The sequence below is a fragment of the Kogia breviceps genome, chromosome 3, assembly GCF_026419965.1.
Source record: "Kogia breviceps isolate mKogBre1 chromosome 3, mKogBre1 haplotype 1, whole genome shotgun sequence".
NCBI lineage: Eukaryota > Metazoa > Chordata > Mammalia > Artiodactyla > Physeteridae > Kogia > Kogia breviceps.
In genome coordinates this window covers 66,716,624-66,730,601 of record NC_081312.1, presented here as the reverse complement: position 1 = coordinate 66,730,601, position 13,978 = coordinate 66,716,624, and the positions used below count along the sequence as shown (strand labels likewise).

At 38.8% G+C, this 13,978-nt stretch overlaps 1 protein-coding gene across 2 annotated transcripts in view; it reads left to right on the top strand.

Moving 5' to 3' along the window:
- Positions 1-13,978, top strand: part of AKAP6 (A-kinase anchoring protein 6) — a 506,591-nt gene that overhangs the window by 94,580 nt on the left and 398,033 nt on the right. For both annotated transcript variants that reach the window (XM_059059544.2, XM_059059543.2), the window contains exon 2: positions 13,516-13,873. In XM_059059544.2, coding sequence (XP_058915527.1) covers positions 13,550-13,873 — 324 coding nt within the window. In that variant the 5' untranslated portion in view covers positions 13,516-13,549. The remainder of the gene's footprint in view (positions 1-13,515; positions 13,874-13,978) is intronic.

The following is a 13,978-nucleotide window of genomic DNA, read 5'->3' as shown; positions in this document are numbered from 1 at the left end:
GCTTTAATGCATCTGAATCACTCTTGGATGACTGCCAGGTGCTCATGTGCTTGATGATAAAGTCTTATCCAAGACTTACCTAAGGAGAGCAAGAAGTGAAAGCCTCAGAAATGATGACCTCTTTGGGAAACTGCTGCTCCCTTCCCACACCACAGCTAGACTTGGTTGGTGGTAAGTGATAAAATCTAATGGCTGGAGGGTTTTTGATTTCAACTTAAAGCTTTAGCTGTCTTACAGAGGGGAGAGAGTATGGGTTGATCTGTTATAGTACTCATCATTTTGTCTCTTTTACTCCTATGATTTAGAGGAGCCACCTAAATTTTAAAAATAAAATATTTTTTTCTGTATGCTGAAAGGAAGATCTGTCAAAGCATCTGGTAATACTCAATCTAACAATTTTTAGGGTTGGTGAAGGATCCACTAGGTTCTTTTTAGAGGCTTTTAAGTCATTAGCTCTTACTCAGCACTTTCTATTATTGCTATTTATTTTCTTAGTCAAGAGAATAAATAATTTATTAAGAAAAAGACAAAAATTCAATGAATGTGAATTTACGCTAAGCTAGTTCATGCCTCATGCTTTTATTGTCTACCAGCATATACAGAAAAAAAAATATGGGCTTGTACTATGTATCTACTTTTCATTAGAAAATGTATATTTTATTTTTCCTTGAAGGTCCATGATGTAGAACTTTTATTTATTATAGGAATTATTTTTAAAAACACCAATTCATGTTGGAGCAAGTCATACTTTATCAGACACCCACCTTCAAGTTAGATGACTGGATGGGCAGAAACGCTTGACAGTATTTAATGAACTTGATTCAAAAATTTTAAAGCAAAATGATTGTAAAATATTTGAAATAAATAGATTCTACCTTGCTGAAATTGTTTCTTTGAAAAGTAATTATAGTACCAGACCTTTAATTATTCTTTCTGTAGTAAAGAGCATTCAGAGGGAGGATCTCTGATCACATCAGACCTTTGGATATTAAGAGCCTTTGCTGTCTCCGTTAGTATTTTTAAATCTGACATCAGAATCTTCTAAAGAAAATCTTTTTTTTGCATGTCTGGGAGGTTAGGGTGAGTAGGAAATAATAGTGAAAAGGAAATAATGCTTTTGAAAATCCTGGTCTTTATGAGAGTTAATCACCCATAAAATGCTTTCTGTTTATGAAAGAACAGCAGTGTGGGTAGTTATTTGATGTGTTCTCAAGTTGCAGCATGAGTAGCACAAACAAATGTAATATTAGTTGAAAGATTTAGCTTAAGTTCATTATTTTGTATTTCAGTCTGATTCAGTTGTCTTCAGAAATAAAAGTTATTCACTCCAGAACAAATCTACTCATGGGACAAATAATGAAATAACCTGTAAACTCAGTCACTTAATCACCTGTGGCTTTCATCATGATATCAGATTTAGTTCATAGGAAGACTTATTTCTTAAAGGAATTATTGGACTGACACAAATACAACCTTATTATTGAACTGAATCACAGTAAGCATTTTGTATTTAAAGATATAGTGTTTAAACAAGTGGGTAGGTACAAGTTTAAATTTAGCATTTTAACTGAGTGCCCCATCCAATCTGGTGACATTCTCTACCCAAAACAAAACAAAAATAATCATTTTCATAGTCAAATAAGTTTAGGAACTAAAGCACCAAATATTCCTACCCCTTATTTGGAGATTCTCAATGTATCTGAGAGTATCAAAGCCCTGTCCCGCAATTAAGAAACACTTTCATTTTTTAATCTAGATATTTTAAAGTTATGTGTTTATACACAAATAGTTGAGAGTCAAGTAGTCTTGGGATTTTAGACAAACAGCAGCCCTTAGACCTTCTTTTCCATTTCCCATTCTCCAGAGGCAACCATTTTTCCTCTGTTAGCTGATTCTTTGGTAACTACCTTCATCTTAAAACAACAGAATAGTATGGCTACCTCCTGAGTATTTTTTCTATTTTTTTAATCTATTGACTCCTCACTATGAAAGATGGGAGTTTATTTAGCTTGTTCCCCGATCCCATCTCTCTCTCTCTCTCTTACTTTTCTCTCACAGGGGCACACGTGCACATGTGTGCACACACACAATTCTTACCCCCCCCCCAGTTCTTCCTGTAAAATTATGTTGTGATTTGGATTATACCAACATTTATTGTTTATATTAAGAATATGTAAATGCAATTTTTAGCTAAACCACATAGAATAATATAATTCCTATTCTATTTTTGTATACCTTTTAACTTTTTTTCTAGAGTTTATTGTGTTATTTGCTTAGTTTTCTATGTGTTTAATTCAACCACAATTCTCCACTAGATCAATAAATCTCTTCTTGGTATATTCATTTGCATCAGGTTTTCTTTCAGTGTCATCTGTTTCAAGAAGTCTTTCTGAGAGCCTTGTGACCTGTTCCAATCTGGGCTGGATGCCTTCCTTGCCCTGGTATATGGCTGGTATCCTTAGATTTCTCTTTCTCACCACCCTGGGGTGCTAGATCTCCTGTTTGCTGTGTCTCCTGACTTCCTCTTTCTTGGTTTACTCTTTTTTTTTGGTAGAGTATCTCTACCAAAGAGACTCTGGTATCTCTTGAGAAAATGTCTGGAAAATAGTCTCTTATTCTATCCTCACATTTGATTTTTTATCAAACTATATTATTCTCAGTATACAATTATATGCTAGAGTTCTTCTTCCTTCCTTTTTAAAAATTAAAAAAAAAATTTTTTGGCCGTGCCTTGCAGCATGCAAGGATCTTACTTCCTTCATCAGGGATCGAACCCATGCCCCCTGCAGTGGAAAGACTGCCAGGGAAGTCCCCTCTTTTTCCTTCTCAAGGAAAACAATTGTCTTTTAGCTTCCAATGTTGCTCTTATGGAAGATCACACTCCTGTGTGTCTCTTCTGCTCTCAGTACTCTTCTTCATTTTTGGCATTTCTGATCACCAAATGTGTGGTGGTTTTTCCCACACCAAGCGACTCAGTTATACCAGCTTGGTGTCCTATAATTTAACTGTCTGCCTGAAAATAGTGTCAGATCCTACCTGTTAAGGGCTCAGTCCCATAGGACTGCCCCCCTACCCCTACCCACTTCAGGCACCAATTGCAAATCCAGATTGTTTCCTGTGGATATGACTGACTGGCTATAAATCACCCCCCTCCTCAGGTTCCCATGACCCCCTCCTCAGGTTTGATTAATTTATTAGAGCTACTCACAGAACTGAGGAAAATAGGTTACTTACTAGATTACCAGTTTGTTACAAAGGACATTAAAGGATACAAATGAATAATCAGATAAAGAGATATATAGGGCAGGGTTCAGAAGGGTTCCGAGCATAGAAGCTTCTGTCTGTGGAGTTTGGGGCATACCACCTACCCAGCATGTGGATGCATTCTTGTTCACCAATCTTGTGGCTCTCCACAGCCTGTCCTTTTGGGTTTTTATGGAGACTTTATTGCACAGGCATGATTAATTAAATCATTGGCATTGGTGACTGATTCAACCTCCAGCCTCACTCTTCTCCCCAGAGGTTGTGGGGTGGGACCAAAAGTTCCAACCTCCTAATCAGGGTTGGTTTTCCTGGCAATCAGACCTGTCCTTTCTGGAAGTCACCTCATTAACATAAACTCAGGTGTGGTTGAAAGGGGCTTATAAGAATAACAAGACTCCTTTCACCATTATGGCTCTGGAGCTATTTCAGGAACTGAGGACAGAAGAACAAATACTATAACAAAAGATGCTGTCATTGCTTTTGTGCTTTGGACTTTCCAAGAGTTTTAGGAGCTCTGTGCCAGAAATGGGGACAAAGAGCAAATATATATTTTTATTTTAAATCACAGTATCACAGTTACTGTTGAGAAATCCAAAGCAATCTAATTTATAATTCTTTGTATATACCTCTACCTCTAACCCAAATCTTATTTTCCTAATATTCTGGGATTTCAATAAAGTGCCTTAGTGTGAGTCTATTTTCATACACTAGATGGGTCTTTTTAATGTAGAGACTCAGGTCCTTCATTTCTCAAAAGATTTTATTTATGATATTTTCCTTTCTCTTCCCTTTTGCCTTCAGCGACTCCTGTTCTTCAGGTGTTGGACCTCCTGGATTGGTCACTAATTATCTTTCTCTCTGAATTTTTGTCTATTTATCTTTTTCTTTACTTTCTGTGAGATTTCCTCAACTTTATTTTCAGTCATTGTATTGAGATTTCCCTTTTTGCTATCATGTTTTTATTTTCCCCCAATTTTTTTTTGTTCTATAAATATTTCTTTTAAAAAATAAAATTCTGTTCTTGTTTCATGGATAAAATAGCTTATCTCTGATAATTTTTCTTTTTTTTTGGTTTTTGTGGTACATGGACCTCTCACTGTTGTGGCCTCTCCCGTTGCGGAGCACAGGCTCCGGACACGCAGGCTCAGCGGCCATGGCTCACGGGCCCAGCCGCTCCGCGGCATGTGGGATCTTCCCGGACCAGAGCACGAACCCGTGTCCCCTGCATCGGCAGGCGGATTCTCAACCACTGCGCCACCAGGGAAGCCCCTGATAATTTTTCTTTTTCACCAAAATCATCTTCTTGCATAATCTGTTTCCTCCAGGTTGAGGTTTCTTGTTTGCTTCCTTTGGGTTTGTTATCCAAATTAGTGTTTTCCCTTAATCTCTGCTAATCCTTGATTGCCTGATCATATTTAAGAGTAGGAGCCTAGAAAGCTGATTGAAAGCTCTGAGTGTGTGGGTAGGCCTATTGACTGAATGTCATTGTAGGGTGATCTGGTTGTGCCAGTTTTCAGTATCATGTCTTCTTGGACTGATCAGATCTCCTTGCGGCGGGGCGTGGTCCCTAGTCTGCTAACTGGAGGATAAAGGCTTTGGAGAGTCAAGTTGTGGAAGAGGACTGGGGGTGGTCTTAGCACTTAGAATGCCTATGTTAACTTAATTCACCTATTTTCAGGGTACCTCTATACTCAACTGCCCAGAGTCTCTAAGTCCAGAGACCCTTTGATTGATTCTTTCTGGAGAATAAACCTCTAGAATTAGAGTGGGTACACCTACCCAGCAACACAGAGTAAGGAAAGACCTAGAATTCTAACTGCTTCTAAACATTTTTTAGTCAGAATTAATCTTCTCAATGTATCATTGCCCCTTTACCCAGAGTTAGGCCAAACTTGAGGTTAAGGGTACAGTCCTCCAAGACTGTCTAGCTTGACCAAGACTTCTGACACCAGCTGCAAGTTCAGGGGTCTCCACGGCTGTCCTCACATGAGACTAGCTAATGATACATTTGGAGGTTCTCACAGATTCCTTCATATTTGATAATTTGATAGATCAACTCACAGAGCTCAAGGAAAGTGCTGTACTTATAATTGTAGTTTTATTGTACCAAAAGGGTACAAATCAGAACCAGCCAAAGGAAGAAACACATAGGGTGGAATCTGGGACTGAGAAGTTTCCCAACACAAAGCTTCCATGTCCTTAGGGATGCATTACCTCTTGCCCTTGGTGTGTGACAATACTCATGGGATACTGCCAACTTTGGAAGTTTGCTTGAGCTTCAGTGTCCTAGTTCTCATTGGGGCTTCATTACTTAGACACGAATGATTGAATCTTTGCTCATGTGGTTGCTCAAAGCCCCAACCCTCTAATTACATGAATGGTCTTTCTGTCTGGCTAGCCTCCATCATGCATCACCTTGTTAGTATAGACTATTAGGTGTTATCTGAGGGGCCCACCATGAACAACAAAAATAATCCTATCACTCAGGAAATTCTGAAAGTTTAGAGGTTACCTCTTAGGAGTTGGAACAAAGGCCAGACTTTTTTCTGGATAAAGTTAATTTTTCACTACATACTTTTCCATCTCCAGTTCCAGAGGTATCTGGTTCCAGCAATTTCAAAATACTTAAAGAATTCTGAAGTAAAATCAGGTTGGTTCTTTGCTCTCTGTGCCGTTGGTTTAGGATCTTGTTTTCTTGGGTTGGCTAAGGCATTTATCACTTGTTCATCTGATTTTCAGCTTCCAAAAATATTACTATTTTTCCTCCCATTCTTGAGTGTTTATACTTTAAAAAAAAAACAAAAACAAACTTCAAACTAAAACCACTCTGCAGTAGTGTTAGTGAGGTTTCTGGAGGGAGCCAAATTAGACACATATATTCATTTGGCTGTCTCTTCCCAGAAGTTGCCTAGCATTCTCTCAACTTATTTGTCAGTGGCAACTTTTCGTAGAATACCTATTAATACCTGGTAAATAAACACTGCATTAGCAAACACTTCTATATTGCTTCATTAGTAGAGATAACCAAATAATTTAGGCTTCAGAATCTTTAAAGACAACTTTTCTTTTAGGGCTCATTTCCTTTCTACTTTACATATTGAGGTCACAAAAGATAAATAGCCTCTTATCACTTATTGACTGGGGATGAGAATATTGGGATAGAGGAGGATATTTTAACTTCAGTGTTATCTATTTTTACAATGTTTGAATTAATATATATTACTTTTTAATTAGTTAAAACTTTTTAGAACAAGAAAAAACATGAAAACATTGCATAAAATGATCATAAAATTTTTTCCACTTCAAATCTATGATGCTAGGGTTAATGGAGAGCTAAAAATGGAGAACTCTTTTTATATTTAATGGAGCAGGTAGAACAGAGCACAGAAGTCCTTTAATCACTCTGATCTAAAAGTCAGACTTCTACATCTGAATCAGTCTCTCTTTCTGTTTTTTTATGGGCTATAAAGAAGTTTTTAACCTTACATTTTATATTGATGAAGCCTGCCTGGAAAAGAAGATGTTGATTGTCTCATAATGCTGATTTCTCATTTCATTTTCTTGGTAAATGGAGTTTGTTTATTGATTTTTCTGTCTCATTCTAACAAACAACTGTAATTTTATTTCTCTTCTTTTGCAATCTTTTTAGAGTTCCTGATCCCTGTGAGACTCATTCCAACCTCCATAGTATGGTGTTCAAAGCCATCTTATAACATGGCTGCACCTTACCTTGTAGCCTTATCTGTTTCCGGTTCCCATCAAGCTCCCAGCCCCTCTCAGCACTGAATTATTTGCTGATTCTCCCAACTTCTTGGTATCTTTGTCCATGTATTTCTCCCAGCCTGGAATTCTTTCCCCATCTCCCTTCTCTTTCTGCCCATCTAAATCATAGCCATTTTTACAAGCTCCTCTCAAATGTTTCCTTCTTCAGTAAAGGTTCTTCCTTATCTTTCCTCCATCCAGGATTAATGCCATTCCACTGGGGCCTCACAGGGCTTTGTTTGCCCACATCCTGCCTATGTAATAGGTATCAGTAGATCTGTGTGTGTGTGTGTGTGTGTGTGTGTGTGTGTGTGTGTGTGTGTGTGTGTTAGGGGAGAGTGGAGGGAGGGAAACTTTCCCCATTAAATTATAATTTCCTTGAAAGTAAATCTGATGAGTCATATATATATATACATAATTCCTTATATAGAGTTGATTCTCAGTAATGTCAGTTGATTTGAAATGAATCTTGTTTCATTTTCTTTGTATCAATAGCATTGACAAAAGTAACAACTGTATAAATTATGTATTAGTTTTACAAATCCAGTTCTTCCCAAGACATTTTCTTGAATGACAGAGAGGTGGCTGCCTCATGCTCAAAGGTGATTATTAGCAACCTGGGGTGGGGGTAAGAAATGTGAACGCTCCTTAGCGTCACTGAGTCCAGATCCACACATTCATGACCATGGGCACCATTTGCAGCTGATGAGTGTTCATATTTCTTACCCCCACCCCAAGTGGGGTGATGCAGCCAAATGAATCTCTGAGTGACAGGAGCTGACCACTATAGTGGTGGAAGGAAGACATGGGAGGTGTGATGACTAACTGAGTCAATCTGGGTGTCCACGCCACAGAAGAAGGATCTGAATAATGCGGGGGGCTGGGGGCGCGTAGTAGGAGGACTGACGGCTTGAGAAAGGAAGATGATTGATGAAGTGTGTTATGGGTGACAGAAGACCCTATGCTCTGGGCAAGGGAGTTAGCAGTGATTGAGGAGAGACCCAGGAGAGGGTTCACTGTCTCTGTGATTAACCAGATGTAATCAGCCATTTGCCTGAGGGGACAGCCATACAAAAGGATATATAGTAAAGGGGAAAAGTGTTGAGGGGAACATTAGTGATAACACCAAGGTCTTTTAAATTGTAGAAATCTGTTTGGGCCCTTGTATTTACATGCTGTGTTCACTCCCTTCCCTGATCCCCAAGCCTGTGCACTTAAAGCTTGCGATTTTTCTTCTCACTGACATCCACTTGCAGGCTGCTCTGTTATGGCAGGAGGATTAGAAAGTGAGCCTAATCTGGGGTTACCACAGTGATCTCACTTATCAGTGTTACTCCAGATGAGTGCTGGAGGGCATGGGGCTGGGAGGAGAAGAGAGCTAAGGAGAAGGAGGAATCAGTGATTATGGAAACTTCCTTAGAGCATCTTACAAAAGCCACTCATTCTTTTTTCCCCTAAGTACAAATTTAACTTAATATTTTGTAGGAATTCTTTGGCTCTCCTCTCAAAAAGCTTAAAGCCATTTAAAGTTTCCCAACCCTTGACCTCACAAGAGGCCAGAGAGTAAGACAGGCAGCAAGATTTAAAACTAGGTGATGAATTAGAGCCTCATTCATCTGGGTAGACTGCAACATTTAATTAAGCAATTTATTAAGCTTGTTTTTGTGGGTTTTTTTGTAGAGCCCGATTCTAGAGTCCTGGAGTCGGATATAGGGTGCACCTCTTGAGTTCATTTATTTTTCCTTAATGCAGTCAAAGCATGAGAGCTAGCCAGAGACAAAATTCAAAACATTCCAGTGGAACTTTTTTTTCCCTTTCAAAATTCAGTCTCTGTGAATAGGTTCTGTGAAGAATGATTATGAGAATATGAAAGAAAAAAAAGAAGCAAGAGAAAAAAGCACACTTAGTGATGCCTAACTTAACTTTCTCTACCCCAGTTTTGTAACGTGTCCTTTGTAGCAAGCAGATTCGTTAATATGGCCTGAATTATGCTTTAGTCTCTCATTTTGGGGGCAGTAAGCAGAGCACAGAAAGATTGAAAGTAAATATTTAGGTTTGGGGGTGATTTACATGATGATAAGACTACCTCTCAAACTATACACATGAAGATGCTCTTGTTTGGAAAGAACAGTTTCTTCCTAAGAAAAGAGAGAGGGCTTGAATGCATTTCGCTCAGATTGACTTTTTCAGCTGGTTATGTTACTATAGTACTATTAATTTATTGATACATTTTAAAATTTATCCTGCTTTAGGATTTGCTCAGTTTTGGGGTATACGGTCTTGGTTCTTCTGAACCATGCCTGACTGTGCTGTATCTACCCAAATACTCTTTTCCATAGTGATCCTTGTTTTGGCAACTGTCTCCTTTTTCTCAACTTACTTAATCACTGCTACAAAAGCCCAGCCTATAACCTCACAAGCCTGGAGCTTATAGATTAGCTTCCAAATAGGGACAGTGTAGTAGCCCTCTCTTTGCAAGAGATTTAGGCCACTAAGGGCATTTGAAGCTGGTGCCTTACAGACTCACCAGTGTCCTGCTGGCATGAAGCAGCCCTGATACCGGCCTTTATCTTGTTTGGCTACATGAAGAGAACCCGAGGGGAGAGAGGAGGAGGAGCCAAGCACTTAATCCTGAAGGACCTTTAGGGACAAAAGCATTTACAGTGAGTACAGTCAGCTGATTTCCAGCTTTTCTGTCCTTTTATTTAAAAGAGACAATCACAAGAAAAGGGGGAAAGAGGTGGGCAGTTTTGATGGGTGTGTAGCTGCATTTTTTGCTTCCTAGTTTGGACGAAGAACACGCTCCTGATTTAAATGTCGTATTCAAATTGAATGTATTCTGCTGACGTCAGGTTTTGACTGAAAATTTGTGGACTGTCAGGGAGGTAGCAGCACCAGTCCTTGGTTAGTAAGCAAGCCATGGTATGTTTCTTCTGTTTCTGTAGGATGATAAACAGAGTGTGGTGAGAAAAGGCTTACCACAATTTTTTAAAAAAAAAATCTTTAAAATCTTTACTGCTTTTGGCTTTTGCACTTTAAATGTTGAATCTTCTTTGGGTTTGTGGAAAGGAAAGGATTTGATCTATGTTATTTTTAACAGCAGCTGGGTTAAAGGTGGTATTATCTCTAATGCTGGAAACGTGGCCACAGATAAGCATTTGATGGGGGCAGAGGGGTGGGTGGAGAACAGGAGGTCATTGGTTCCAAAAAGCTGGTTGATCACTCCCCCCATGCAGCTTTCCAGCCAGAGATATAACTGCATTGGTATCTGTATGTACTTGAATCAGTGCTTCATTTGCATCGTCAGAAGTTGTCTACTGGCTTTTTTTTTTTTTTTTTTTTCAATTTCTCTTTGACTAGAAAGGAATCTTATTGCATGGATCCTTGTAAAAAAAATACAAAACTTAGAATTTAGAAGAATATATAGAGTTGTGTTGCATTTCCTACTATTTGTTTGCATTCAAATGGAGTAATTAATTTGATGGGAAGCAAACTTGAATAGTCATGATAAGGGCAGGAAAAATACACACAAAGACTGTTGTTGTAGATCTCTACAATATGAGGCAGTTTTCCTTTAAAGTATAAATTTATCTTGGAAATCAGATGTGCTTTTGTGAAAATCAGAAATACAGGTTGGTTATCCATGGGTGGTACATCTAAATGTGAACTACTGGAATTGAAAATTAAATGTTTATAGTAATTAGTTTCCATGAAAATGGGTAATTAATCAATTTTATGCCACTTCCTGGGCTTGCTATGCTGTTACGACACATATGGTATTCCTTCCCCAGGACAAAGCTGTATGTGAAGGAAAGTAAATAGACAGAAGTTGAAATAAAACTTGAGTAAAGCGTTTTCACTGTTTTGGATTATGGAAATTCTCTTGTTTACAGTCTGATCTGTAAATATGGAATCATCACATGCAGGTTGAAATTTTGTAGATGCAGGTAACTTTTGCCTTGGCAGCTTGAATATAAGGTTTCCTTGCCCTTTACTCATGTGTGATGCACACCAGCTACATTTTTGTTTAATGTTTTTATTTTATTCTATTTGTCCTCTGCATATATAACCACATCTGTGTTATCAGTCTTAAGTGCAAACTCCCAGAGGGAAGAATCCATATTTATTCCTCTGGAAAGAATTAGCAACATATAATGTGTAAATAATGATTTACAAAATGTGTTTGCGTGGTAATAATTTATTTCTTTCCATTAAGTAGGACAAATATTGATGCTGTTTGCCTGCTTTGGTGAAATGGAGGTCCATCATTTAGTATCTACATAGCTCTCAGTATAGGTAGGATGTTTCTAATAGCTTAGAAATCTCTGGATAAATAACCCTAGGTAATTACAGATTCTTATGGTCAGATGGAATCTTATTGATCATTTAGTCCAATTTTGTCATTTTACAGATGAGGAAACTGAGACCCGCAAATGTGGAGCATCTTGCTCCAATAACACAAAACTGCACTGTGCCTGCCTGGTGCACAGCCTCATAGTATATATAGAAATGTATGTTGGGATATAAATTACATTGAGCCAATTCTTTGGTATGTTCTTTACTTTACAGTAAGATATGTATTTCAGGGGCGGCCTTGCCTCGATTTAGGGGTTTCAGAGAAAACAGTGACAAAGCGTTGTTTTTCAGTTGTACAGGGCTCTTAGGTAGGGTCTTGGAGGTGAGCGAGTGTGTGGGTGAAGGTGAAACAGTTCATTTTGCACTGCCTGGGCACTTAGTTTTCTGATTTGGTTGAGTCTGGTTTCTTAGAAGAGGGAACCACTGTGACACCAGTGACTTCTTCATTACTAGTTTTTTGACCTTGTACTAAAATCCTTTATTAACCTTTGTGTATCAGATTCCTTCTCTGGGACAGTGATTCTAAATAGTGATTTACCACCCCAGAAGGCAGTGAATTGATTAAAATTTTTAAAGTGCTTTTGGAAATCAGAATCAGAGACTGAGACTAGGGTATGGCTTATTAAGAAGTAGTGTGGTAGCTCACTCTTCCTGGAGTTTCATCCATCCCAGTGAAATTTTGATATCTTCTAATTGGTTTTAAAAAATAATCCAGGGCTTCCCTGGTGGCGCAGTGGTTGAGAGTCCGCCTGCCGATGCAGGGGACACGGGTTCGTGCCCTGGTCCGGGAGGATCCCACATGCCGCGGAGCAGCTGGGCCCGTGAGCCATGGCCGCTGGGCCTGCGCGTCCGGAGCCTGTGCTCCGCGGCAGGAGAGGCCACAACAGTGAGAGGCCCGCATACCGCAAAAAAAAAAAAAAAAAAAAAAAAAATAATCCAGTATAGTATTATTGTTATTTTAAAGACTGTATGCAAGGGTGGTTAAAAATGTGGGGCGTGGATTTCTCCCTCTTGCAATCAGGTGTAGAAAGCTGTTGAAGCCTAAAACCATTCTCTAAGGCTGGTACCAAAGTGATAAACTTACCTTATGACATAATATTTTGCTCTTTGCAAATAACTTTGTTTTCAAAAATTCATCTGTAAAACCCCCTTATCATTTAATTTAATAATGCTCAAGAAATTGGGGGAAGGGCAGTATGCTACAGCATTAGAAGCCTTCTGAAATAATATATCATGAGAATAACTTATTCTTAAGGCTTTTGTCAATTCAACAAGTCTTTTTATTTCCTGTGCTCATTCCTGTATGGAAGGTTACATATTCCTAGTCAAACTGGGGGCTTTCTTGACTTTTCCCTTCCACGTTTGTAGGTAAAATAATTTTGTTTTTGTTATTAAGTTAATCTTAAGAATATAAAGAAATATAGCTACTTTCTGACAATCACATTTAATTTCATATTTTGATCAGCTGCCTTTCATCTTTGGAGGAATGGGGCTATAAACTAACTTGAATGTATAGAACTAGAAAAAGACTTAGGAAAGGAAAAGAAACCCATTGCCTTGAGTAGAAGTTTCTCCTGAAACTAAAAATAATGTCTATTTAAAGTGTTCAAAGTACAAGATCCTAAAAGTTGTTATTTTATATCATACTGGTTACAGAAGAAAGATAAATTACATAGCTAGATCATTAGTAAACTAATCAACTTTATCTGAAAAAGAAACCGTACACTTCATTGGTCAGAACTTAATCACATGACCACAGTGAGCTCCGATGGAGATAGGGAATGTAGTTTTAAATTCTTGGCAGGAATATGCACAACTGAAAACCAGGAATTTGTTATTAAGGAATGAGGTGAGAATGGATGTTGGGATAGGCAGTACCACACCATTTTTTGTTCCTATTGAACCAGTATAGGTAGGATGCTTCTAATAGCTTAGAAATCGCTGGATAAATGCTGGGTCTTGGGTCTAGTTGGTAGAAACTCAAAACACCTCTTTCTGTTTTTGTTATGAGCTATGGTTTCTTAATTTAGAAACTTGGCTTAATTTAGAAACCTTGTTTCTTCTGCGAAGTACCATTCCTTTATTTGGGAATCTTGTCTGACTTTTGCTTTCTTTTTTCCTCTTGCCTTTCAGCTGTTTTGGAAAGAAGTAAGGCTTAGACTTCTCCATGTTAACCATGAGCGTGACACTTTCCCCTCTGAGGTCACAGGACCTGGATCCCATGGCTACTGATGCTTCACCCATGGCCATCAACTTGACACCCACTGTGGAGCAGGGTGAGGGAGAAGAGGCGATGAAAGACATGGATTCTGACCAGCAGTATGAAAAGCCACCCCCACTGCATACAGGGGCCGACTGGAAGATTGTCCTCCACTTACCTGAAATTGAGACCTGGCTCCGGATGACCTCAGAGAGGGTCAGAGACCTAACCTATTCAGTCCAGCAGGACTCAGACAGCAAGCATGTGGATGTGCATCTAGTTCAACTAAAGGTAAGGACGGTCTCTGGGCTCAGGTCCATTCCAGACAGAAGTCTGAAGGTGGCTGTGGCGCCTAGAGCCTGAGCTCTGTAATTCTCAAGGAGAAAGCATCCAAGA